Raw genomic sequence first — 27,644 nt, 5'->3', positions numbered from 1 at the left:
TCTCAGGGTTGGAACTGTCATTCTCCAAGTTCAGCATCGGCCACCTGTAAGATCCAGCTGTCGCTCAACAGTAGAAGAGCTATCTTAATTATCGTACGGTAGATTTACTGAGTAACCCGTCTGAGAATATCAATGGGCATTGACTCGCCATCAAAAATGCTCTTCTCTCGGGTACTACACAGGTCGTCGGCCACTTCCTAAAGGGGCGTCTTACGATTTGGTTGTCATGGAAGCGGATCGATGAACGGGAGGAATTAAAGGCTGACCGCTGTAAGTGATGGTTGCCTCCTCTAACTCCGATCCCGTGCGAAATTTCGGGAAGTTCAGCGTAGGGGCGTGGAATTTGTTATTAAGCTGATCAGGGAAGCAAAAGATGCTGCATCCCGAAAGAACCTGCATGCGGTCGCAGATCTTTTTATAGTCCTGTGAACGACCTTAATGTTTGACTCTTCATCCACGACGATGAGCAGCTGAAGAGGTGAAAGGAACACTTCACCGCGGTTTTTAACTGTGTCGCACCCGGCGAAGTTCCGCCTTTTGTGGATGAAATGGTTGCTATCTGCGTGATCTATACTGTCGCAAAGATAATAGCTAAAAAAATCCTGGTTCGCATTAAAAAACATCTCGAAAGCTTGATCGAAAGAGAGCAGGCGGGTTTCCACTAGAGATCCTCCTGCGTTGAGCACATCAACACCCTGCGTGAAGTTTAGATCTTCGCTTCATCTACTCATTGATTTCGAGTAAGGTTTCGACAGCGTGAACAGGGGGTGTATCTGGCATGCTCTACGCAGGAGGAGTAAAATGTCACTTGCTACCTCAAGGTAAAATTTCAGAGGAATTTGAGATCCAAAGTGAAGTCCACTAGGATTGTAATTTGCCACCGATTTTGTTTCTCTTTGCTATCGGTGACGTTCTTCATGCTGCCTTGTCCGGAGGGCGTGAAGGAATTTAAGAGGACGATGACATCCTTCCTTAACACTAGCTAACGCTTATGACATCTGTTTGCTCTTTAACGGGATCATGGATATTGACCAAATGGCAAGTAGAGTTGGATTGAAGATAAACACCAACAAAACAAAGGTTTTCAGTCTGACGGATTATCGCACTCTCCCTATCTGCATTAATGGACAGAATATCGAAGTTGCCGATCAATTTGTATATCTAGGAAGCGTGGTTTCCGCCGACAGTAGCAGTTCTCGAAATGCAGTTATCACAAAACTAAGTTCAGACTGTTCTGTGCTAATGTATTTTCTTGGTTGCTATATAAGAGTAGTCCATGAAAAGTGATCTCCATTATCATATAAAAGCTCCAAGCCTTCGTGAACATCTATTTGCGACGTATCACCGGAGTACGCTGGCCTAATACTATCTCGAACAAAGAACTTGGCCGGTGCACAGATCAGTTACTCGTGAGCGACCTGATCGGAAGGCAGAAGTGGGAGGGGCGGAAATCCATTGCTGACGGAGGATTGGGATGTCTCGAGAAGTCATGGGTGGGAATTAAAGCGCATTTCAGCGGACCGGGTGCGATGCGCGTGGATCTGGTTGACGCGCTATATCCAAGGGGTGAACAGCAGCCATATATAATTTCATCTGGAAGAAGGATTTTGCCGATTAGCACTAGAAGGCCCCTTCTTATGAGATGTTCATCATAAGTAACGATTTGGGTATCTCTTTCAGTTTGGAAACGCCAGTAGATTTTGGTATCTCGGACGTACAAAGTGGAGACGGACACACCGACCTCTATTTTTGAATCCGTTTTTCGTTGTGAGATCGGAACATTGTGGGTGCTAAATATACAAAATAGCGGTTGTCAATTTAAATCAGCAGTTATAAATGGATAATTTACTTTTTTATGTTTTGGTAAAAGGTGCTGCCCATGTAGTGCATCGACATTAATTAATACGCGACTCCCTGGATTGTTCAATCAGACATTGGATTACAAACACAAACAACTAAACACAGAAATTTTTAGAACAAAACAAAAAACACATTCCGTGAACTGCTGCAACTGAATGAAGAATGATATATTGTAGTAGGAGCAAGCTACCTAGTTTTATTTTTATTTATACAGATAGGGAGATGGGGATGACTCTTCAGCTTGAGAATTCTGTTTTTTTTTTGTGTTTATCTTCAGTCCAATTTTACTTGTCTCTCTTTCCAAATACAGAACTGCTAGAGAATAGGCATATAGAAGTACCGACAGGTACGAATTCTATTGTCATGAATACTATTCAAGCTTGTCCACAGGCCGGGGTACTATCGCCGCTTATGTGGAGCATGGTAGTGGACCAACTCATGGACGTGCTAACAAATACTGGAATGCAGGTCTAGGCTTACGCGGACGACAGTGTTTTAATTTGTAGGGGCAAATATGAGGATGCTCTATCTGAAAGAATATAAACTGGACTAAGGGTTACTAGTGCCTGGTGTAGAAAGGTGGGTTTGCGGTTAAATCCAGCCAAAACCACCATAGTACCATCCACTAGGAATCCTAAGCTTGATCACTTGAGAGCCATAAGGTTACATGAAATTGAAGTGAAACGAGAAAAAAAAGTCAAATATTGGGGAATTACGCTAGATCAAAAATTACTCTGGAAAGCGCATGTCGAAAAGCTAAGAGGGCTCTGATGACTTGTAGCTCCATAGCAGGAATAAAATGGGGTTGCAGTCCGACGATACTACTTTAGATGTACACTGCAATAGTAAGGCCAATGATTACCTATGGGGCGGTAATCTGGGCAGAAAGAACTGAACTCAGCATACAAGCCAGCGAGTTACACAAACTCCAAAGACTGGCTTATGTGTGTATCATTGGGGCAATGAGGACATGCCCAACGGCATCCCTAGAGGTCCTTCTGGGATTAACCCCTCTCCATCTGCACATACAAAGGCAGGCAGAGAGAGAAATCTTCGGGATGGCCAGGAGTATCAGTGAGGCGAGTAGCTGCCTAAATCGAAGGAATATTGATATTCTTTTTGGGCAGTATCCCGAATTATTGATACCAAGGGATAATATGACAACGAGGTTCCACTTCGATAAGAAGTTTAAAACACGTTGGAATAACAGCGCAAACAGGGACAGCGTGGCTGTGGCATGCGGTTTAAACCAGCAACTGATTACTTGATACACTGACGGATCCCTCAAAGCAGAGAGAGCGGGTGACGGTGTCATTGGTCCAAGGAAAATGTAGTTGGAGCCAATGGGTAAGCACATTAGCATATTCCAGGCGGAAATATACGCCATAGACAGATGTGCTTCCTTTAATCTCAAAAGGAACTACAGGGGAAAACATTGCTATTCTCACCGACAGCCAAGCGGCGATCAAGGCACTTAGATCCAACCAGGTGATCTCTAAACGGGTATGGGAATATCTTGAGAGACTGACTACGCCAAAAAAGGAACGGGGACACCTTTACACGGGCTAGAACTCTTCTGTAGAATCGCAACGGGATTCATTGGCTATGGCATTAAAAAATGAAAAGGAACGCCTGAGGGAAGTATACTAGGTGAGCCTACCAGGAATGGAGCGGTCCAAGGTGCTTATTGGCGGATACGAAACCAAGCGCACAAAGGGTTGCGTAAACCTGACCAAAAAGAACCTCTGAATTATAGTGAGAATTTTCACCGGTCACTGGTGGCTAAACTATCACATAGGGGAGCTAGGGATATCTAGGGCACTGCTTGCAGATTCTGTCCGGAGTGTGATGAAACATGTACATGTTCTGGGACAGTGTCCGGCACTTGTGCAAAGTAGGTCGAGGCATCTGGGAGGACGCTTAATACTGGATGCAAAGTTGAAAGATGTGGAAGTAGGGAATATACTAAAATTCCTAACGGTGATAGACTTGTTTGAGATACTATCATTAATAGGTACACTATAACCAGTAAAATTGGGTTCTTTAAGGACGCGGTACGACTGCCCCTTTACAGAATAATAATAACTGTAATTGCCTTATCATTTTCTTTAAAAAAAAAAAACAGGGTCCGATAAAGTTAGCTTTCAATCATGTACACCAAACAGTCACATTTTCTGCACGCATGGGCTGATCGTGAAGTTTTCGGAGTTCGTGCCACTCCAATAACGCATCCTGACAGATAAAAATGTGTCTCATCGTTGAAGAACATAAACGCGTCATGAGCCAGGTTTTCGAAAAAGGCTTCACAAGCCCATTTTCGTGAATCGAAATCGCGTGTATTAAGTTTTCGCACCACTGCCAGTTTGTATGGATGACCTTTTTTGGTCTTCGTGAAGAATTCGTCTTATTGTGCGAAGAGAAATCCTAAGAGTAACTTAATGATTTCGTATAGATCGCTTGGCAGATTTCAAAATCGCCTTCCGTATCTTCTCGACAGTCTCTTTCATAAGATTAATGGCCGCTGTGTGGCGCACAATTCAAATAAGGAAGTTCCCGCGCCGCACCCTGTATAAAATTGTTTTCCTACTATTTCGAATTCAGCCACGGCCATTCTAAAATGGTTTTCGCCGTAAATTTGAATTTTGACTCCATGTACATGAAGCGCATTTTTATCCGTCAACTTCTCCAATTTATTAACGAGTTTTGGGTGTTTCTTTCTCGAAGATATGTCGGTGGCGGTGTGGGATTCACAAATAAATTTTGGCTACTTTTGTACATCCCGACGAAATTAATAAGACTGACTAGGCTGACCCTGACCAATGCGCGAGGCCAGATAAAAGCAGCAGGATCACTCAAGACCATTCGACATCAACAACGGTCTACGACAAGGGGATCCGCTATCATGCGTCCTCTTTAACCTGGCCCTCGAGAAAGTGATCCGTGATGCTGAGGTAAATGCAAGAGGTACGATCCTCTTCAAGTCCACCCAACTACTGGCCTATGCTAACGATATCGACATCATGGGAAGAACCACCCGAGACGTACAAACTGCTTTCATCCAGATCGAGCAAGCGGCGCAAGATCTTGGGCTGCACATCAATGAAGGCAAGACAAAATATATGGTGGCAACGTCAGCACCGAAGATGAATCAACCAACAGCATCAAACCGCACTGGTCAAACACAAACACGAAGAAGAATAAGGATAGGAGAATACAACTTTGAGACCGTTGACAATTTCTCCTATCTAGGGTCGAAAGTCACAACCGATAACAACTACGATGATGAAATCCGCGCACGGTTGTTGTCAGCCAATAGAGCCTATTTCAGCTTACAAAGACTGTTCCGCTCGAAACGTCTCACCATGGGGTCAAAGCTCTTACTGTACAAGACTATGATCTTGCCAGTCCTCACGTATTCCTCGGAAACTTGGGTTCTTACCAAGAAAAATTGCGAACTCTTGGTCGCGTTCGAGAGAACAATCCTCCGAAGAATTTTTAGCCCCCTACATGAGGATGGACGATTCCGTAGCCTACACAATGACGAAATCTATGAGCGATACCATGACCGTCCGGTTGTGGATAAAATCCGGCTCAATAAGTTACGGTGGGCGGGTCACTTAATCCGTATGGATGAGGATGATCCCACCCGGAAAGTCTATAAGGGCAATATCTATGGTAGAAAAAGAAGACGAGGCAGACCCTGCCTAAGATGGAGCGATGGCGTGGGTCAGGACGCCAGACAGCTTTTAAGGATATCGAATTGGTGGACCTCGGCGCAAAACCGGGATGCCTGGAGTTCCTTATTAAGGTAGGCCTAGACCGGATACCGGTTGTTGCGCCGTTGATGATGATGACTTTTGTCCAGAAATTGAGATCATTTATTATTCATAAAACATAATTATAACAGTCACCTTTGAATTATGTAAATATCTAATTAATATATAAATTACGGATGAGTTAGTAAGTACAGAAGAGAAAAACATGACTGAGCTTTTTCATTTTTTCTTTTCTTCTCACTGACTTTTTACTCTCACCTACCCACAGGTAGGCGAGCCACTCAGGCAGCTGAATTTCACTTCGTGGTGGATTGGATCGTTCCCGTGCAGAGCCCGCACGAATCCGTGTTAATTAGCCTGTGCCTCCACATTACTCTACCCCCAGCTGATACCGTACTTCAGCGGCAAACCCGACTCTTGGCCCGCCAAATTTAGGGGCAAAGATCAAATCCAAGCGCCGTGCACCCCTTTTCTCCGAAACCTGAGCTCCAGAGACAAAAAGCTTTAACCTGGACACGAAGATGTTCTTGGGATTGCCGGCGACGTCAAGCCTAAAGAAATGATCCCCTCTTTTCAGCACTTCATATGGGTAATCATATGGTGGCTGCAAGGTCTTCCGGGAAGTATCCACGCGAACCAAGACGTGTGTGCAGACGTCCAAATGTCTGAGGGTGTCAACCCTCGTCGAAGAATGACGGTATGGCGGGAGTGATTTAAATCTTGTCATGGTGTCCCGGAGCAAATGCAAAAAACCAGAACCAGGAGTCGAACACAGGATCGCTGGGGAGTCTCAAATTCTCTCCACATATCAATTCGGCGGAACTGGCGGCAAACTCCTTGCGATGGGCTGTACGTAGGCCAAGTAGAACGAAAGACAGGACTTGCGACCACGAGGAGCATCGTATGCCATTATAGTGGCCTTCGGTGCCCTATGCCAGCGTTCCAGCATCCCATTGGATTGCGGGTGGGATACAGTCGTCCGGTAGCATTTGAAGCCCACGTGTACATATTGGCGTTTTCGGAATATCTTCTGGAGCTACAGGGATTTTATGGTACGGCTTGGCTTGCCGTTTTCGGAATATCTTCTGGAGCTACAGGGATTTGATGGTACGCCTTGGCTTGCCGTTTTCGGAATATCTTCTGGAGCTACAGGGATTTGATGGTACACCTTGGCTAAGTCCAAGGTCGCGAAAACACATCAATTAGCGAGGTTATGCGCAAAGTCGTGGATGAGTGGTATAGGATAGCGGTCTGGAATGGTCTGAACATTCAGACGTCTGTAATCACCACATGATCTTCAATCGGCGTTGGACTTTGAAACCATGTGTAATGGACAAGCCCAACAGCTATTTGATGATCTGCAAATACCTTTAAAAGTGTGTCAAATTATTTCCTAGTAACAGCAACATTCTGGGGTGGCAATGGACGCACCTCCGAGAAAATATGAGAGCCAGTAATGTGGATGTGGTGCTGTATATCATGCTCAGCTGGCTGCGAGAGACTACTTTCGGTAGTTATATTGCAGTATGTTTAAGAAGCGCACGACTGTGAGGGTCGGCTACCGCTTCAAAAATGATCGAACGACTGACGGTAGAGCAAATGAGAAGTTTTCCTGAAGACCTGAGCGAAGTTACGAGTTCTATAAGAGACGTATTCTGCGAATCCACTAGCAACCCATTGTCTTTTAGAAAGTCTGCGCCTAACATGGGACTACTGATGTCCACTACTACGAAACGCCATGAGAACGTTGAAGTCGCAGACTTACGTCCACTTACCTGTAGCCGTAAGTATATATGGTTGAAGAATTTGCCGCCGCTAGTTTGAGTTGATGCGGAATCAGTTTGTGATTCCGTGATTCCGGGAGAAGTGAGACGTCTGTGTCGTTCTGGTAATAGCACTTACTCAAAGGATCGAAAATTGTTAAGCGGTGTGGAGCTGCGTACTGGGTAGCCACCACCGGAGCTCCCAACGAGTTTAGTTTTTTGAAATCGTGAACGGGCACGGGCTGGCACATCTCTTTGGTTTGTCGGCAAAGATACGGTGGTACCAACAAATTGCAGGACTCGTTGAAGACCCCGACGTCTGACTACCCGATCGTCCATTTCGGTTGGCGAACTGCGAACGAGTTCTGGACCTACCACCCGAACGCAAAGCTCCAACTGTTGCCGCTAGTTTGAAGACGGTAGCTGCGAGGGTTGCCACCGTCTGCTGCACCTCAAGAATTTGGCCCGTAGTTTCCCACGGCACTTCAATGAACACCGGGCGCGCGTGCACCTCGTGGATTTTATCAGCAGTGTTTGCTAAGACCTCCAACGATCCGGATACGCACAGGCTAAGATGACCAACCATATCCCCGCCCAACTGCTTCATCTCACGCAGCAGTTGTCTCGGGGAGCGGTCACCTAAGGACAGGTAGCAAGTGATTCAGCTTTGCCGACTCACTTACCGACAGTCGCTGTAGAGGGTGTCCTTTAATTTCAAGTAGGACCACTTCTCCAGAATGCCGGCGACGTGCCCTATCGACTCCTCGTCCAGGTCGACGAGCGCGTGATTCGTGGCATCAGCAGTAAAGCCCGCTAGGACGATTGCGCCTCCAATTGCAGGAACCAGGCCTTTGGGTTAAGTCGCCAAAAGGGTGGTACTCGTCTCGCCACTGTAGTGCGGAGGCGTTTGCCGTGCTGTTATTGATTGACATTCGTAAAAGAAAAAAAACATGAATCGCCTAGAAAAGAAAAATGAAGAGTCGTCCGAACCCCACTACGAACGAAAAGCACAATCACCAAAGCGGAACTCACATCCGGAGTGGGATTATTCAAGTCCTACTGCCGACAGCGGAATGAAAATCAAGAAAACCAACTGGGCGACAGAGACACAGTCTGCCCAACTTGTTGGTTCGAAATCTTTAAAATAATCAAATATTTAAAATAGTCAAATATTTTAAACTCAAATAACCTACGGGAATCTGCCAGCGCTCTCGGCGATGAAACGCTGCAAGCATGGAATACCACTTCACATAGCATGCACAGTCAGATGAACACACTGGAACTTGCCCGATGTCAACGACGCCGATGCTTTTGCTCCTGAAGCTGCCGTTGTTGCGATTGTTGTCGTTGTGATAACGTAGACCAAATATTGTAGGGGTACCCCGAGTGCCTCGAAACCCTTATTAGCATATTTTTTTTGTGTATTGCGGGGTTCTAAGTCCGCATCAACTTGATGCCAGATCGGACCAAATGGGGAGCAACTTACTCCCTCTTTTTTTAGTCCACGGACCCCTTGTTTAGGACTTAGTACCCAAACTTTAAAAATATTAAGCGATTATGGCTTTACGGTTTCTTACCAGGCAAAGGCAAATCGTCCGACGCTCCCTCACCTCCGCCCTGGCAGCATCGTGACCGAAGCGGCTCGCAGATGCTCCCCATGCTCCCCATTTGGTCCGGTCCGACATCAAATTGATGCGGACTTAGGACCCTGCAATTCTCAAAAAAAATGTGTCAGCTTTGGCCAAGCTTCGGTCAATACTATAGACGGATTTGCCCTCAATATAATTCGTAGTCATGTTCTGCGAATTATATAAAGAAGCACTTAACATCTGCGAGCCGCTTCGGTTACGCCGCTCCCAGGGCAGAGGTGAGGCAGCGTCTGACGATTTGCCTCTTCCCTGGTAAGAAACCGTAAAGCCGTCATCGTCTAATACCTTATTAGCATGCACTAAATGGAAATCTATAAGTACCTTGAATGACCTAACTTGCGGATGCTGTTGTTTCAGCTTCTATTGTTGAAGTGGCAAACTCCAGCGAGTGACGGAGATTGTGGCCGTGAATTTCTGCTTCTTGCTTCTGCAGTCGTTAGTGGAGCCTGCTGTTGACGGTGATGAAGATGCCGCTGATGTTAAAATTGTGTTTGTTGTTGACGATGCATCCGTGGTGGTTTCATAAGCTGAGATGCGATAAGACCGGAGGAAAACCCGCGGAACCACTTGGGACAAAAGTTGGCGCAACGGACTTCGATGTTCATTGGGGTCAAAAATTGTGGAATTCAGACAAATTTTCCGCTACTTTTGTCCAGAGATTGAGATTATCTATTATTCATAGAACATAATTATAAAACAATGAGCCCGACGAATCCGTGTTAATTAGCCAGCCACTCCACAGCGACTTGATGTTTAGGGAAGTATTACTTTCCTACCTGATTCCATCATCTTTCCCAAGCTATTTCCACTATTGCTGCCTTCACTTAGTTTGGCTATTTTTGTGTCATTTGCCGATTAGGGTCTCCGTTTTCTTTTGGTCAATAAAATGTAAATATCAACCTCAGTTTGCGTGTGCCGCTTTGTAGGTTGTTTCTCGCTATCATTCCCGAATGATTCATGTGAGCTGGGGGCAGTTGGACTTCATCATCATCAACGGCGCAACAACTGGTATCCGGTCTAGGCCGGCCTTAATAAGGAACTCCAGACATCCCGGTTTTGCGTCGAGGTCCAACAATTCGATATCCCTAAAAGCTGTCTGGCGTCCTGGCCTATGCCATCGCTCCATCTCAGGCAGGGTCTGCCTCGTCTTCTTTTTCTACGATAGATATTTCCCTTATAGACTTTTCGGGCTGGATTATGGTATCGCTCATAGATTTCGTCGTTATATAGGCTACGGAATCGTCCATTCTACATGAGGAAGTTGGACTAAATCATCGCTCAATGAACTCATCCTGGGCGGCCTGGATGTAAAGCTCAATGGCACTGAACAGCCGCGGTTGAGTGGGCTTTAAATGCAAACTGTTATAACTCTTTGTCATGCTGATTCGTCCAAGAAACAGGGAAAAACCTTCATTGGCCGGAGTTGAAGTCAAAGCACCGTGTATGTTAGTCGGTATCCTTGCGTAGCACTACACATGATGTTGAGCTACGCTTTTCTGATTACACACACTAGTTAATCCTAGCTGAGAATGCTTTCGTTTTCTGATGAAGGTCAGTTAAATCCTCTTTTAATTTTCCAACTGCTGCAATTTCTGCTCTGTGATCCTCACTTCAAGCGTACGTTAAACAACTTTCACTGAATGGATTTAGATACATCGCTACTTTGCCAGCATCCTTTGGACTTTCCTCTACCTCGTTAGAGAAATGTTTATCTCTATTTCCTTAGTATAGGAAATGTTAGGATGTCACTAACATCATCTGGTGTTGTTTGTCCTCCTGTGTGTGGGTGTGTGTATGGTGGGGGAGAAGCTACAGCTTCTGAGCACTCAGGCCGTGTTGGCCCATTGTACTCGCCTCCCCCGTCTAACGGAATATTCCGGATTCGTTAACGTATCGCAGGATTTCCGTTAGTGATGCTACCCGTCGCAATTGGAGAACATCTGCACCAAAGATCTGATACCTGATGCGTCCATAGGCGGGGCATTCACATAGGAAATTCTCCGTGGATTTCGCTTCCTCATTACAGGGGACGTATCATCTTCGGTAATTCCTATTCTGAACATATGCCCAGCTAGTGAATTATGGCCTGTCAGGATGCCCACAATACACCTGCAAATGCTCCTGCTTTTCGACAGGATAAACTTTGCGGTACGTATGTTGGGTTCTGGCAGGAAAAGTTTGGTGTGTCGAGCAGCATTTAGGCTCTGCCACTTGTCATTATGGGAAACTTGTTCCCAGTTTTTGAAAACAGATTTAGCCAATGCTACTTATACTCCAATTGCTGGCTCCGGTCCCGGCATAGGGGAGATTGACCCCTCTTTCGCTAAAGCATCCGAGATTTTATTTCCCTCTATGCCACAATGACCAGGTACCCAGAATAGTTTCACCGTATTGAATCTAGACATAGAGTTCAAACGGTTTCTGCATTCCTGACCGATTTTCGAGGTGATCAAAGGACTGCTCAATGCCCTCAGCGCAGCTTGACTGTCACTGCAGATTGCGATGCGCCTGCCCTTCAACCGCTCGTCAATCACCCAGTTTGCCACCCTTAGGATCGCATAAACTTCGGCTTGAAAAACCGTTGCATATTGTCCCAAAGGAAAAGCCCACTTCTCGTTTTTATTCGAGAGGTAGACTCCGGCTCTAGAACCCTCTTCTGTTTTTGAGCCATCGGTGTAGAAGACTTCCGTATATCCTTCCACGCATTCCTCTGGGTCTTCCCAGTCCTCTCTACGCTTCAGGGTAACTTCATATCTTCTACAAAACAGATGTATGGGGACACGAGAATCGGAAGGCATTGTAAGAATTGGATTCAGTCCTCCCAGTAACTCTTCCAATGCTCTGTACCCCCCACATCCGTTGTTTTCCCATAGATCTAATCGAATTAGCCTATGAGCTGCTCTCATTGCAGCGCTTTGAATAAATATATCCAGGGGCTGCAAATTGAGTAGTGTATTCAGAGGTGCGCCGGATGTCGTGCTCATGGCACCAGTGATACCCAGACAAATAGTTCTTTGCAGTGCGGCTAGTTTACGGTGAAAACCTTTTTGTCTCACCTTAACCCACCACACTACGGATGCATATACGAACATCGGCCTAATGATGGCAACGTATATCCACATTCCCACATGAGGCCTGAGTCCCCATGTCGAGGCAAAGATTCGTCTGCACAGCCCATAACCTGTGAGAGCTCGTTTCATCTTTACCTCTACATGTTTGCTCCAAAGAAGTTTTTTGTCTAGAGTGACTCCCAGATATTTCACTTCTTCGGAGAGTTAAAGGGTAGTACGCCTCATCTCAGGGAGACAAAGTCCATCCAGTTTTCTCCTTTTTGTGAATAAAACCATTGTGGTTTTATTTGGATTAACTGACAGACCATGTCTAAGGCACCAGCTGTCTATCAAATCAACGGCACGTTGCATATTCCTACACACCGTTCCAAGATCCCGACCAACAGCAAGTACAGCCACGTCATCAGCATAAGCTTGAGCGTGTATTGGCAAATTTTGCAGTTCACATAGCAGTGAGTCGATCAGCATACTCCACAGAAGTGCCGAAAGCACACCTCCTTGGGGGCAGCCCTTCGTTGCTTCCGTAGTCAGGTAGCGATCGACCCCTACCTCAGCGCACAGCAATCTTTGCGTTAGCATAGCATGGATCCACTTAATTAAAGCATCATCAACACCATGCGCTCTGGCGGCATCACAAAGTTTTTGAAAAGGTGCACAGTCAAACGCCCCTTCAATGTCCACAAACACCCCCATTGCGTACTCATCATTTAAAGTTGGATCCTCTATCTTTATGACCAAAGAATGAACAGCAGACTCACAGGACTTTCCACGCTGGTGAGCATGTTTTCATTAAGTGGGTGTAACCTAAGTGCGTTTTCATGAATGTGACGCTCTATCAGTTTCTCCAAACCTTTCAGCAAGAATGAAGTCAAGCTGATCTGTCTGAAGGATTGGAATAGTCATCTTTCCCAGGTTTCGGTATGAAAACTACCTTAGCCTGTTGCCAAGAAGAAGGCACGTAGCCCAGAGCAAGACATCCTCGAAAAATATTTCTTAGAGGTCGCTCTAAATGCTCCATACCCTCCTTTAGCATTGCCGGATAGATGCCATCCATGCCAGGTGCTTTGAAATGTTCAAAGGACAGTATGGCAGCTCTCACCTTTTCATGGGTAACAACCGCTTTCGCAGTTTTCCAGTTCCCCTTGCAACGCTTGCTTGTTGAAGGGGTTGCAAGAACCGTCAACTCTCCCCCTACCACTTCTCTCACCCGTTCTCCCGGGTGGTGTACTTCCAGGAGGGTCTGTACTGAGTCCAGTCTGGAGCTCGTGAAAGTACCGTCGGATTTTCTAAGAGAATCTAACTTGGCTGACTCATCCCTTTTGAGGACTCTGCACAGCCTTGAAGTCTCTCTTTCGCCTTCCAGTTCCTCACAGTACGCTCTAAAGGAGTCTCGTTTCGAACACCTAACAAGCCTCTTATATTCACGTTGTGAGTTCCTGAAATTTAACCAGTCTTCGTTCTTGTTACTTTTGCAAGCACGATTTAGAAGTCGCCTGGTTGATTTCCTGAGTTTTTGCAGTTCTCGGTTCCACCAAGGAACCGTCTCCTCCGTGTCCTACTAGGGTTTCTAACCGCCAGTACCGTAAACAGTTCCTTTCTCTTTCCTTCAATGGTTGGCTTATTTTCCTGGATGTCCTTTCCGTTGCCAATTAGATCCGCTCACTGGACAAGGGCAAATCGCGTACGTCGATATCCAGCAAGAACAACTGTTTGCAAGCAGTCATTTTCGCATCAAGTGCTATAGTGCACCCCACTTGAGAATGCGCCTGTTATGAGAATGGACGAGTTCATACAGAGGGATGCAGAGGATGCTTGCAACAAACGAAATTTGCTCTCCTTCCGCAAAAGCTCCATTCCTGAAGAGCCCATTCTTAGAAGTTTAGTGCAAACTCCATTGTTGACTATAACATAACTGTCAACACTTTCACCCTAAAAATCACCATAATCATCGATGAATAATTTGGCGGAAAGAAATTAATGAATTCTCTGTGGAATGGATTCTGACTGAGCCAGGTCGAGATAAGACGTTACACAATAGTTATGCAAAAATGAAGAAAACCTCCTACGAAAAAAATTCATTTGGTATTCATGCTGGCTGTGAGCCGTCTCTGATAACAGATCGCGGAATATTTTGCGTTTTCTAGCTGTGCGTCCGCGAATGACTTAGTGCCAAGAACATACGCAAGCAACCTCTTCGCATTTCCGATCGGTAACTAGTTTTGATCTTGATTCTTCTATAATCCGAGGCGGGTGGACAAACATACGCGAGAGATGTCTACATTTTCATATGCAAATTTGTGGTCAGAGGATGTAAATGGGACTCAGATCCGCATGGGTTACGCGTTGGGTACCAAGTCCAGCACATTCAACTCAAGTGCCTGCCCCTTAGTAGACGATCTAAAGGATCAGTTAGAGCTTGGAATTGTTCTTTATGATAATGGGGATGGGGTGAAGGATAGTTGTTCCTGACTCGTCTTACAGGTTTGGACGCTTCTTAATTACTCCGTTGCGAAGTGGTTCTGCTCCGCTTTTCGGTGCACCATCAGTGGGTCTTCGAGATCCGGCTCCGCAGTTTTTTCCAACACTTTGAGGCAATTTACGTAGGCACGACGCCGTATACGGATGGTCCCATTCACTCGGGGCTTGGGGACGTGGGGACAGTAGACTAGTTTGCAAGCTCTCCCGTGCCCATCATGTGCCCCATGGTTGCATCGTAGCGTGTAGGTTCTCACGTCTCCGTGCGCGATCCGCACTTCGACCACTTTAAGTATGATTGCGATTTCGCGTCTTGCTGCCCCCAAAGATGAGGCCCAGAGACGCTAACTGGCTCCACGCGGTTTTGTTGTTTGTCTGCTTTTTTTCTGCCTAATTCCCAGAGAGGAGCACCAACTGGGAGCGTGTCGCCGTTGTGTACGCAAAACGGAACGAAATTGTTTTTTTTGTGCACCAAAAGACGGCGATCGTGCAAAATTCGATCTACGCTTTTTCATACAAGTATAGGGGAATGTTGATGGAAACTACGGTCGTCTGAATACTGTGGGTACCCGGGGGGACGAAAAGTTCGTCTCCATCGATACTCTGCGCTCTGGCGCTTGGGGCTCGACTTAGAATCGTGAGCGAGGTGGGCAATGCATTTGCGTAGCGTCCGCTTTTGCGGTTCGACGAAAGTGAAAATTGTACTGCACAATTACTTTGTTTTGTAAATACGGATTAAGTGTGTTTATTGCGGGCTCAATTCAATGGCTAAGAAGTCGATGAACGATGACAAACTGATTAGCTTGGTGCAGGCTCGGAACGTGATCTACGACAAAACGGATCGATTTTACACGAGCAAGACACATGTCCGGAATGCGTGGAAGGAAATTGCCGTCGAGATGAATACAACAGGTAAGTGGAGTTCTTATCATTTCTTCACCAACAATGGAAGGGACGAAATACCTCTTCCTGGAGCCTGGAAATTTGTTCACCTTGTTCAGGCATGTTGCCGGTACAGGTTCCAAATTTGTCTTGCGAGTGTAAAGGAGAGTGTTAGTCCTTTTTCGATTTGATCTTGAAATGACGCTCCTCGCTGGCATGAAACAATTCGAACTTAGTAACGGCCAGCACGAGAGGCCTGGATCCCAGTTTCCATTTAATTCCAATTGCTTAGTTGCTAGGGCATTACATACGCATGCGTTCCGTCGGTATCGGCTTATTGGGGGTATGCGATTAGTCGCAAGTGAGGCCTACATGACGAATTTTCTTATTCACTTATTTTTGTTAAATATTCTGCCTCTGATTTGGCCGTTCACGATTAAAGTTAGATTAGTCACACTTCACCGAAGATCCCTATTATGCCGCCTTATCAACACTAAATGCTTGGCGGCACGCAATTCATTTGTGATGTGGATTATGTGGATTATTGTGTAGAAAGTAATATCAGGAAAACTGAATGCGTAGTGTTACATATGCCGATGAACAGCACAGCTTTGTGTAAGATTGGTTATCAAATTAAATGTGTAACCTCCTTCCTCATGCTCTGACTGGAGATTTTTTCAATTCCTATTTGGCCAGAGACTATAGGAGTGAAATACGTACAAATTTCGATACTGTGGGAGGTGCATTCAAGATGGAGATACCACTCCGATCTGCACCAAGTGCTCTGCTCTGGGATCGAATCCTAATTTTTGTCTTTCTTTGTTCTGCATGTTCATCATCTGTACATCATTCATTTTAACACAATGCGAAACTGGAGATTATCTTCGATTATGGTGTAGCAATAATAATAGCATAGCCTTCTTAGTGGTTTCAGCAGTTCGTATTTCTGGTCCCCTCTTTTATAAAGAAATCTGTAGTACCTTTCCAGCCATTCAGCCAAATCGGGTTGACAAATTGTCCTAAGTACTGGCCTCGAGAAAGCTTTTCGATGAAGAGTGAACTGTGAGTACCCGAGACACATCGGGACACTATAGAAGCCTCCTGAACTGCCTGCAGTTCTCTGACAATGCGAGCCTGACTCTGCCTAAGTGGTAGTAGCACAACTACTACATCAGGAGCGAGACCATCGGGACATTGGTCGGGTAGTATGCACTGAATCGTTATAAGTACATTGCGTCGACCAGAGGGAAAACTGATCCGTCCATGACTTTCGGGAGTGTAGATCAGACCTCAAGGTGTTGGGATAAGTCCTTTGTCCTTGAGGCTATTCCGGCTCAATCTTAAATCGTATAGATCATATAAAAAAATGAAACCGAGGAGATAGTAGAGAAAGACGAAGAGTTGGCTGCATATTCGTAACGTCCAGTGAAAGAAGTATCAATCCCTAAAATGCACGCGAAGTAATGCGACTGCCGCCGGAAATATAATAACTTCTCTACTATTCAGTGCTCCTATTCCAGAAAGAAGTCGATAGGAGATTGTTGAAGCTAGGCAACTGGCTTTGCAATTAGGCTAAGTTAGAGCCCATCTTTCTGCTAGCTATGCAGTGGAAAGGCTCATTCGGAAATGCACCTTAGTTGTTGAACACTTACAGTCTGCAATCTTCCCTAACATTCATTAGCCGTTAAGGCACCGAAAAAGCGAAAACGAACAGAAAAAAGACAATCCAAATGGCGAAGCAACAAAAGCAAAGCCGAAGACGTGTAGAAAGACTAGGCCACCAGCTCCGCTAATTTAACCGATGGAGCGTAAAATTTTGAGGAAGTCCCCGGTGAAATCCGCCATAAGACCAAGCCCTAGTGAACCAGAAAGGTCTTCCATAGGGAAAACTGAATTCGTCGAATTAGGTCCGAAGACAACAGCCAGGGGCACGTTTTGCGATACGCTCAAGAGACTGCTAGAAGGGAAGACTCTGGTTTCTAGTAGCTTATGTGCCCTCTGGAACGGCGAGATCTGGTATGTTTTACATAAAAGACCTAAGTGGAAGAGGCATTCCGATAGGCATTGTGCCTACGAATTCTCTGAACCAAATTTCTAAATGCGTGAAAATCAGAATTGTTTGTGGTAATATGTAGGATCCGAATATGGGGAACCTTTCAAAGTATTACAGGTGTTCAGACTAAGAGTATATAGTACATTCACAACATGCCGGGGATCTGACAGGAGGACAGCATGCCGTAGATGGCGGCAGGTAGATAACAAATCGAAGGCTCGCAACAAAAAGAGACTTATGTTCTCTATAGGGATTGTGGCGGGGCTGGTGAGAACGTTACATATACTGGCATCTGGGGCAGTCTCTGGTCTTCATGGTGGAATTGGAGACACGTGCTCCGAAGAGCAGCTGTTCAGGAGTTGCTAATGCGGATTCCGATTCTGCAGAAGTAAAAGCTGCAATAGTGCTAATCAGGGAACAGCACCAAGACGAGGACATGCTAGCATCCAGGTTCAACTTCGGATTCGGGCCAAGGAGATTGCTTTGTCTGAATACAATATTTTTGGATAATCTTTTTCAGCATCTATGCAACGGTGAATGAGACGATGCCGGGCTTTCGACGCAGGCTGGAAGTTGAGCACGGAAAGACGGATCTGTTTAGGGGAGGCTTTAGTGCCGGGACACTTGAATGGCCATGCCACGTCCAAAGTGTGGAGGCAACGGCAATATTCCGGCATCCAGGCTGCGAAGAAATCATTTCGGACTTAAGTTTTGCGGCGGAATCTCCGAAGTCGTCGGTGGAGGGATGTCGAGTTCAGGAAGACTTCTTGGCAATCGACGACCAATGCATAATGTTCGAAGTGGTTGAAGCTATCTATTGGGAGAATTGTCGAGGCTCTTGGGACAAGCAGAGAATTGCTGGAAAAATCGTGGCTCTTCGGGAACCTTGTCCACTTAATGCTAAATAAATGGATCACATGGTGTAGCCCTGATTCCCGCGCGTCTTATTCAGATTCATATTAACAGTGTGAATGGTGAAATCGCGGCTACTCGGAAACCATGTTCACTTAATGCGAAACTCATAGACTTGCGCATCCCGTTTAGGTTGATATCAGGAGCGCGTAACCGCCGACAAAAGCCTACTGTTTACCATAAAAGAGCAGGAAGGGACATTCCTTTCTATGAAAAATAATAAACCGTCAGGACCCAATGGTATCTCGATAGTGGTGTAAAAACTTGTGTTTTACCATGGTTGAGCTTACTGCTTGGCGTATTCAACGTTCTTAGGAAAATTGGGTCAAGCGGCAGATAAACTGGGCAGCTTATCGGAACCTTAGGTCCGAAAACTTGATGAAATTTGATTATTTCCTTGCTCGGCTTCTAAGCGGACATTGAGATTGGTAAGGCATGATCTGCTGACTTCGTATTCTGCAATAGACTGGTAGACGATGTCAATCGCACTTGTTGTTCTTGTGGAACATGGGTTGGATTCATCGACAACCTCATGCAGACACAGGAGACCTTTCTCTGGATAACATTTTCAGAGATGCTGTGGAGCGTAGACAGATGGAGCCGTGTTCGACATTATGTTCGAGTTCTTGTACCGTCGAAAAAGATTGAGCTCACCCGATGGAGGGACCGAATGGTAGGGCTCTTCATCTTATCTCCCGCTGATGAAAGATATTCCTGATTTGAATGCTTCCTAAGGCGACCGAGACGGAAGCAATGTGTCAAACAATTTCAGGCTAGTCCTCTGATGACGGAAGGTGGTTATTTCGGAATCCGACGGCTTAACTTTGCGAAAGTATACAAATGCATCCTCGCACACACGAAAGAAAGTTTGATTCAAGTAGAGTTGTACAGTTTCTGGTCCATAGAACGTTTGATGTGCTGCACAGCACTTAATCCTTATCAGTCGACTTTTTCAATAGTACAGACTAGCAATAGGAGGAGCGAATTGAACTTTGCGAAACCCTTAGAGTTACCGCACTACCCCCCGATATTCCCTTATCACTCATTCGCAAATCAAGTTACACTTCATTCTGTTAGACAAGGCTGTAGTCCTCTAGAAAGCAGGCATCTTTCGTTCACCTATTCAATGAGAGGTACTGCATTTATATATCAACGCCAGTGTGATTTTCTTTTAATTTACCCCCTCTGGTAATGAATTAGGTTCACCTGAATCGGTGCCGCTTCTCTTGGTCGAGAGTTTGATCTGGGTGAAGTTAAAAAGTTGTCAAACCACGGTTTAGCGTGTTAAGCCATTATAGTTTCCGGGCTTTAGGCCGTTTCCAGCCAATTTTAGTGAGTCATCAGCGCGGATAACTTAGCCGTACTAGTGAAGGCATTTCTCTCAGAAAAATCTATACTGTACTGTAATGTAATATTTTCTTCATTATCGTAAGCAGCGTTTATTACCTATGGTCGTAGTAAGAGTAGTACTGCAGTAGACTTTGGATTTACGACCTTGGATATACTACGCGATTGTGCAGAGGGGCGAAGCAGCATGTGACAGAAGTAACTGTAGACCGAAATCAATTTGTATTCAGAATAAAATCGAGGGGATGAAACTTTTGTTGTAAATTGATAAACATTTCGTTTTCTTCCTTCGCTTAGCACAGATTTGTGGTTCTGTTGGTGTACATCTTGAATCCCAATCCTCTCGCCTCCTTGTCCAAATAAAAAGCCACTTCGCTATCGTCTGTGTTTCGGCGAGGAAACAAACTGATATCAACAGCCTAGATGAGGCACCTGGCGCCCGTTGAATTCTTCCGCGATTTTTCGATTAAGGACCAAGGACGACAATTACAAATGGAAGCGGCGATAGAATGCAGACCTGCCGGATTCCACTTTGGATTTAAAATTCTTTTGAGATTTTACCTCGATGAAGCGCGTGACGTTTTGCATCATCATATGTCACACTGATAATTAATAACAGTGTTGTCGGACTGTCCCTTCAAATGCGCTTCTTGCTGGCACTGTTAAAAATCTTCCTGACATCAATAATTAAACGAGAAGGATTTAAAATGTATGTATTGCTATACAATCATTTAAAAAGTGTTATAGTAAGGTCAGCACAGGAGTATTAAGATCGGAAAATAGCCTATTCTCTGCCAGTTAGGTGTTCCTTCAAGTTTTTCACGATTCTTTCAATCATTACCCTTGCGACGGAAGGGAATACGCAAATACTCCTCCAACTATCATACTTAAGATCTTCTCTCCTCTTCCACCCCCTAGGAAAGGTCTCAACTTTCCACGATTTTAAGCTGAATGAATGAAGCTATTCTGTAAAGTTTGCTGGGGCTCTAAATCAATCCCCAAGACTTTACTTCCCTTCAGGTCGTCGATTTCAGTGAATATTTGCAAACCAAATTATGCCATTGGATTTATGATGATGAAATTTCAACTGATATTCTACGATCAAAAACCGTCGCGAAAAGCTCCTTGCACCTCTTAGGCTGCCCATTATCGTGAACGTCTATCATCTTCTACCCTCCTTTACGCTTTACCGCGTTATCTAGTTTTAGCGTGTCGTGCTCACCTGTATTCACACTAATCATTGGAGCATTCAGCCTCCACTATTTCGCAGTCAGACAGATTTTTTGAAACCCCCTTGTGATCATAAGATCATGTCTTTTCATCATATGTTCGGTTCCCACCTACTATGGCATAATGCTAGGGACAAAATACTCCACAGTAAAATGGTGCTGATTCTTGAAGAAACTGCAAGCAAACTGGACGATTAGGATTTGAAAAACAAATGCTTGGACATTACAAAAGCTGTGAATCAAACTGACATGGAGAGCGATCTTCTAATCTCTCGTTTGGCGAAAATCCCCCAACTTAATATTCAGAGCTTAAATCAAATAAATCTAATATTGAATATTTTGAATAATTAGGACATTTTAACGTACACATTAAAACAGACACCGCTTTCGAAATACCTGATTATTGTATGCATATTGCCCTCCCAATGTCTCGAAAAACGATTTCGTAAAGATTTCAACAAGTTGTTTCTTTTACGAAAAGTACAACCATGTGTTCATTACGGATGACTTCAATGCAAGATCCAAGAGTTTCTGTGGTTATATCACACAACTGCTCCTAACTCCGCCTATAGATTTCTGAACAGTGACAAATCCCCCTTTATCAACCTTGAAAAAACGTAAAGGCTCGGTAATGGACATAACACTCACCAACTCACCTTCTAGCTTCCGACGCTTGCGTCGCACAAGATGGAAAAGCTGAAGTTTACGGGCGAGCTATTTGCCATATATCACGCCATAATTAAGGCCCTCAGAATGGGCAGTAACAAGGGTACCATAATCTCGAATTTTCTGCATGCCTGTAAAATCCTAAAACAATCACATCACATTATTTCGCAAATCGAATCCATACACTTATTTTCCACCCCATTTTCACTGGGGTGAGAGACCCTATCCTTAAATCGACTTCGTTTTTTTTGTTACTTGTTGGATGGCTTTACTTATTTGTAGTTGCAGTTTCTAGTCAACCATAAATCGAGAGCTATCCCAAAAACAAGAAGAAAATGTTGACCGTGCAGGTCCGCTAGTACCTAAGTTCAGCTTCCTTTTTCCTTTAGGTCTTTAGGATAGCTCTACTCTCATCGACGATCACAGCCGTACATTACAAACTTGGGAACTTGCACTGTTGCACTTAGACTGTTGGTAGCGTTAAAATCAATAGGCATACATTTACGTACACAGTGTTAGACTGCGGGACGGAGGCACGTCCAATTTGACTAATTTATTTATCAGCGGAATATTAATCGAAAAAAAACGGGAAAAACTAGAAACGCTGATGACGGTATTCACGCCAAATCATCGGAAGCTATTCGGTGTCGTTAAGCCAGACGACCTCTACTTTGGCTTGCAAGCGAAGATGGAGGTGGAGTTTTAGGCTTGGATTGCCAGCAGGTTAACGACGCGAGAAGGAGAAGGTGGTCATATTGAGATGTCTCCCAGCACATCAAGTCCCAAACACGAAGGAGTATCTATCGGCAACGTCATCGTTGGAGTTGGAGGATTAGCATCTTTTCCGACTACCGGCATATACACGGAGGAGAAGCAAAATTACGGGTGCTCGGAGTACCTGCCAAAATCCAGATCAAGATTCTTTCTTTTCTGGCATCAGCAAGGAATGGTGCCAGTTCATAGAATTATTGACAGCCTTTATAGGCATCAATCTCTCCTTTTGAGAAATGCAAAAGTTGCAGTACTTGCTGGGATACCTGCAAGGAGGAGCGAAAGGTACCGTATGCCACCCGTAGCTGTCTAGAAGCAACTATGAGTCTACGCTCCTGATATTGAAAGAACGGTTTTCTAATAATCGAAAAGCTGCAATTCCTGATTTAAAAAACTTGGTTACAAATCTGCTAAGGACATGAAAACGATGTATAATATAATACGGAACTGCTTGGCTCGGTTTAGAAACCTGGGGTAGACGATATCTCTTTGGGACCCAATGATAATCCGTGTCATAATGAGAAAGTTCAATAACGATACTCTTGCTGTTTTAAAGAACACATCGAAGGTAGCAAGGAGCTACCTCCTGTGGGTAAATTACAAAAGATTCTTCCTGGAGAGGTATAAGCTGCTTTTGTCCATCCAAATCCAACCTTCATCAGCTCAGCGTACGAAGAAAAAACCTTAGCGTCACAAATGAAAGGTGCATACATTTCAAATGACGAACTCAGGAAGCTATCCAAGGAAGAAAGAAACTACTCGGTAAAGTAGCGCACTTATGGAAGTGCAAGAGCAAAGTGCGATGTTTGGAGTGCAATAGAGAACATCATACCATGCGACGATATCATGACCATCTGATTGTGCACGAAATCCGGCTCAAAAGGTTGCGGCGGACGAGTCACTTAATCTGTATGGATGAGGATGATCCAGCCCGGAAAGTCTATAAGGGCAATATCTATGGTAGAAAAAGACGACGAGGTCGACCTGCCTGAGATGAGAGGATGACGTAGGCCAGGATGCCAGACAGTTTTTAGGGATATTGAATTGGGTGAACCTCGGCGCAGAACCGACATGTCAGGAGTTCCTTACTAAGGTATTCCTAGACCGGATACCGATTATTGCGCCGTTGACGATGATGTTACCATGCAACGCCTTGAAAAAGCAGTAAGTACGAATTCAGCCCGTCAGCTACCGGGGAAATCAGGCACCATATCCGTACTGCTAGCAACTGCTTTTGTAACGGCGAAGGGGCCAACTGGCAAGAGTTCAGTACTTCGAGCTTTGGTCGATCCTAATTCCCAGACACCATTTATCGCGTTAGCTGTGGCAAACAAGTTAGATTTGAAGTACCTGGCATCGGTGGTGTGCGACTGTCAGGGAAACCGCCGTGCTCAAGATTAAGCCAAATTTTGCATCCAACTTTAAGCTAGCGATTGAGGCTTATGTGTTTCCGGCGCTAACAACCTTACTAAAGAATGAAGACATGAGCGAAAACTGAGCGGAATGGATGAGAAAGTTACAGCTTGTTGACCTGAGATATAACTTTAAGGCAGCCATTGATTGGGTGCTGGGAGCTGAAGTATTTGAAGAGATAGCGAAGCCACGAACCAAGAAATCATTAATGCCCAGAAGAGGAATTTAGGCAGGCTTTTCTCGGGCAAAGTCCCTATCGGGTCATCTGAAATCACGACGTGTAAATCTAATATATCCACGGCGAAGTTAATCAATTAGGATGGATTGTCTTTTGGAATGGACTAAGTTTCACTTGGGAAACGGGCATATACATATTCCATGAGCTTCATGGATATAATCAAATTATATTTCAAAATCAGATACTCTTCCGTAGCTTTTCATGAAGTTATACCTAATAACGCATCTGATTCCTATTTTTCAGCTATGGCCTGCCAAAAACGATGGCGGTACTTACGCGACTACTTCGTTCGTCAACTGCATACGCTTCCTGAATCCAAACTGGCTGACATTAACTCATCAACTAATAATGGTAAAAAGAAGACTCTTTGGTTCCTATACGATCGCCTGAAATTTCTCGCCCCTTTCTCATCCACACGTCGAGGACGGTCCAAACTTGAAAACCAAGATCCTAGCCAAGAATTTCAAGCACCACAATCAGTAGCACTGTTGAGCAACAGTGCCAATTCACTCTCCAGCAATAACTCCGGGCAAAACTCCTATGAACTAAACTACCTCCAGTTGTTGCAATATCAGCAGCAGCTTGGTGACTACCTGCGATCATCCGATGCTGACGCCGATAATGCACTTTCAGATAGAAGTATTCAGGAAATGATCGTAGATGTGGACCAGTATGACGACGAAGATGAGCAGGAAGAACAGGTGGAGGGCGAAGAGGATGAGGAAGCGGTTGCTGGAATTCAACAAACAGCAAGGTCAGTCGCAAATTCACTAGAAGACAGCACAACTCCTTCTCTATCTACATCGAATCATATACATAAGCACTGTCGATCAGATGGATACAATGAGTTGTTGGATCTCTTAAGGACGCAACGGCATGAAATGGAACTAGACGAACACGAGCATTTTTTCAAAAGTCTTCTAGCAAGCGTACGGAAAATCGACGAGGATCACATCATGTCGTTCCGGACCGAAGTAATGCAGATCGTGACGAAATATTTGTATATGAATAGCAGCGGTAATGCCGTGAGAGCGAGGGAGGAACCATCGCAGATTGTAGTGATTGAGACTGACCAATTGCATTGGAGAAAGAATTTAAGGAAATATAAGGTTTGAAAGATGCCTCAAGTCCAAATTTTGGTGATTTACTTAAGCATAAGATATTAGGATGATCTCTCTTGAAATACGTATTGGTTTATACATTCCTACGTTGTTGTGAAGAAAAAACAGAATAAAATCGATAATCAGTTTGTAGATAAGGTGTTTCAACTAACATCTTGTAAGACACTTTGACTTAAAAGTTTACATAAATGTGGTTAGTCCTGAAGGTTAATAATAATAATAATCGTTGGCGCAACAATCCATATTGGATCTAGGCCTTGAAGTGTGTTAGAGCACTTCATTCAAGACCGTTACGGTACACTGCAGTAGACTGTAGGAGGCAATGTGGTCAGCATTGCGCTCGCCCGAGATTATTACCCTGATTTGACTCAGGTACTCATTCACAGCTGAGTCGACTGGTATCCGAGGTCAAATCACGATACAAATTCCACTGTCACCAGTGAGATTTGAACCGCGACCTTCCGTACGATAGCCTAGTGCTCTAACCACTCAGCTACCCGGACACCCATCCTGAAGGTTGTTACTAGGAAATTAGATCTGCTACAAAACTCAAACGATGCAATAAATGATCCTTCAGACTGTGCCTTCAGTATACACAGTCCTGTATGAGTGGTGTGCAGTTTATGGCTGCACAGCCCTTCACTTGCTAGTTGAGGAAGTGAGTAAATGGTGCTTAGTAATTATGAGACTTACGGGTTTCCACTCGAATGAATTCGTTGCCTGGCCTTTTCGAGATGGACCTATGTGGAGAGTGTTAAAATTATACAATTGGATCATTTTCTCGGATTTTCTAACAGGCTCAATTCATCACTCCCACCTTATGGGAGATACTTGCCCCAGGTCTTGAGTTGACTCTAACGTTTTTGAACTATTTAGAAATGGAAGTGAAAGTAATCATCGTCATCAAAGGCGCAACAACCGGTATCCGGTCTAGGCCTGCTTTAATAAGGAACTCCAGACATCCCGGTTTTGTGCCGAGGTCCATCAATTCGATATCCTTAAAAGCTGTCTGGCGTCCTGACTTACGCCATCACTCCATCTCAGGCAGCGTCTGCCTCGTCTTCTTTTTCTACCATAGGTATTGCCCCTATAGACTTTCCGGGCTGAATCATCCTCATCCATACGGATTAACTGACCCGCCCACCGGGGGGCCAAAAATTCTTCGGAGGATTCTTTCCTCGAACGCGGCCGCGAGTTCGCAAGTGAAGTGAAAAAATAACACAAAAATAAAAGGGTTATCGCGGAACTTATTCTGGTGGGTAAAACTAATGGTTTTTTCTAAATGGAAAAAAAATATTTATATATCATTTGATGAAGTCCACAGGCAGTTCATTGCAAAGAGTTAAAACAGAGACCCTCTAAGCCTTTGTAGCTACAAAGGATGATAATTCCATAACTATCGAAGGACACTCTCTTCCATGATCAAAATGCTATCAGACTTTCGAAGTAAACCTCGGAGAAAGTGAAGAGACGATTGTAGTACAAAAATGTAGTGGGTGGAGTGACTGCATGATAATTGCGCCTACCATTCTCTAGTAGAGGCAAAGCGTCTGCAGCAGGAGGTCCTTTTAACCTGTTGCTTAAAGCAAAATCTCTGTAAGCGCAAGGGAGGTGGTTCCTCGTGAAAAACGGTAACATACACTGAAAAAGTGGAAAATTTCTTGGGGAACGAGGGGTGGACTGTGCGGCTAATCTGCGACTTAAGTCCTTGGTTGAACCGGAAACATGGTGAGATTATTTCCTTACTTAGCTTCGCTGCGGTCGTGGAGGTTTTCAGTCTTACCTGCATAAAATTGGGAGGGCCCTTGTATTACGCTCGCATCTTTTTTCTCTTGAAGAAGATTGAGATTCGCCGGCGGAGGGACCGGATAACCAGTATTGCTTGAATTAATAATTCCCTTTCGCCTGTCCCCTTCCGTTGGTGAAAAAAAATCCCAAACATGAAGGCTTCCTAATGGCGAAGGGTGGGAGGACTAGCACAAAGTAATGTGTGAAACGGCTCCAGGCTAGTTCTTTAATAACAGGGATGTGTTTAGTTGGTAGTTCGAAGGCGTACCGTTGCTTTGCCCAAGATTCAGTGCGTAGATGCATTTGCCCACCCTACCCAAAAAAAATTGGCCTGTGTAGTTAGAAGAACTGTCCGGTCGAAGCGGGAACCTGGAGTAGACTATTTCCGTTGGTCACACGTTGTATTGTGACGAAAATCGCTTTGGAAAATTACGTGTGACGTCAAAGTAAACCGTAGTTATGACAATTAGCCAAGACGCCAAAACTGTATAAGAGTAAAGCGAATATTTTGTTACGATAATTGTTAACAGATGACTCTAATGTCGGTAGAAAGATCTTGTCGCAAAGTAGATTTCTGGTAAAATGTTTACATGCCTTTTTGGAATGTCCCGCGAGGTATAAAAGGGCCGG

General features: G+C 44.7%; 1 protein-coding gene across 1 annotated transcript; it reads left to right on the top strand.

Moving 5' to 3' along the window:
* Positions 1-14,994: 14,994 nt before the first annotated feature.
* On the top strand, positions 14,995-25,341 carry LOC119656099. The gene is made up of 2 exons (XM_038062409.1): positions 14,995-15,506; positions 24,349-25,341. Exons 1-2 carry the CDS (start codon positions 15,359-15,361, stop codon positions 25,218-25,220), a joined length of 1,020 nt encoding a protein of 339 aa, XP_037918337.1. The 5' UTR covers positions 14,995-15,358; the 3' UTR covers positions 25,221-25,341.
* Positions 25,342-27,644: the final 2,303 nt, after the last annotated feature.

This window comes from Hermetia illucens, chromosome 4 (genome assembly GCF_905115235.1).
Source record: "Hermetia illucens chromosome 4, iHerIll2.2.curated.20191125, whole genome shotgun sequence".
Lineage (NCBI taxonomy): Eukaryota > Metazoa > Arthropoda > Insecta > Diptera > Stratiomyidae > Hermetia > Hermetia illucens.
The sequence above is the reverse complement of the archived record's forward strand: the minus strand, read 5'-3'. Positions and strand labels throughout refer to the sequence as shown.

Bases quoted from the DNA above. Each gene is read 5' to 3' on its own strand.
- LOC119656099 (XM_038062409.1), top strand. From the start codon at position 15,359: ATGGCTAAGAAGTCGATGAACGATGACAAACTGATTAGCTTGGTGCAG. The intron at 15,507-24,348 runs GTAAGTGGAGTT...CCTATTTTTCAG, and splicing joins CGTCGAGATGAATACAACAG to CTATGGCCTGCCAAAAACGA.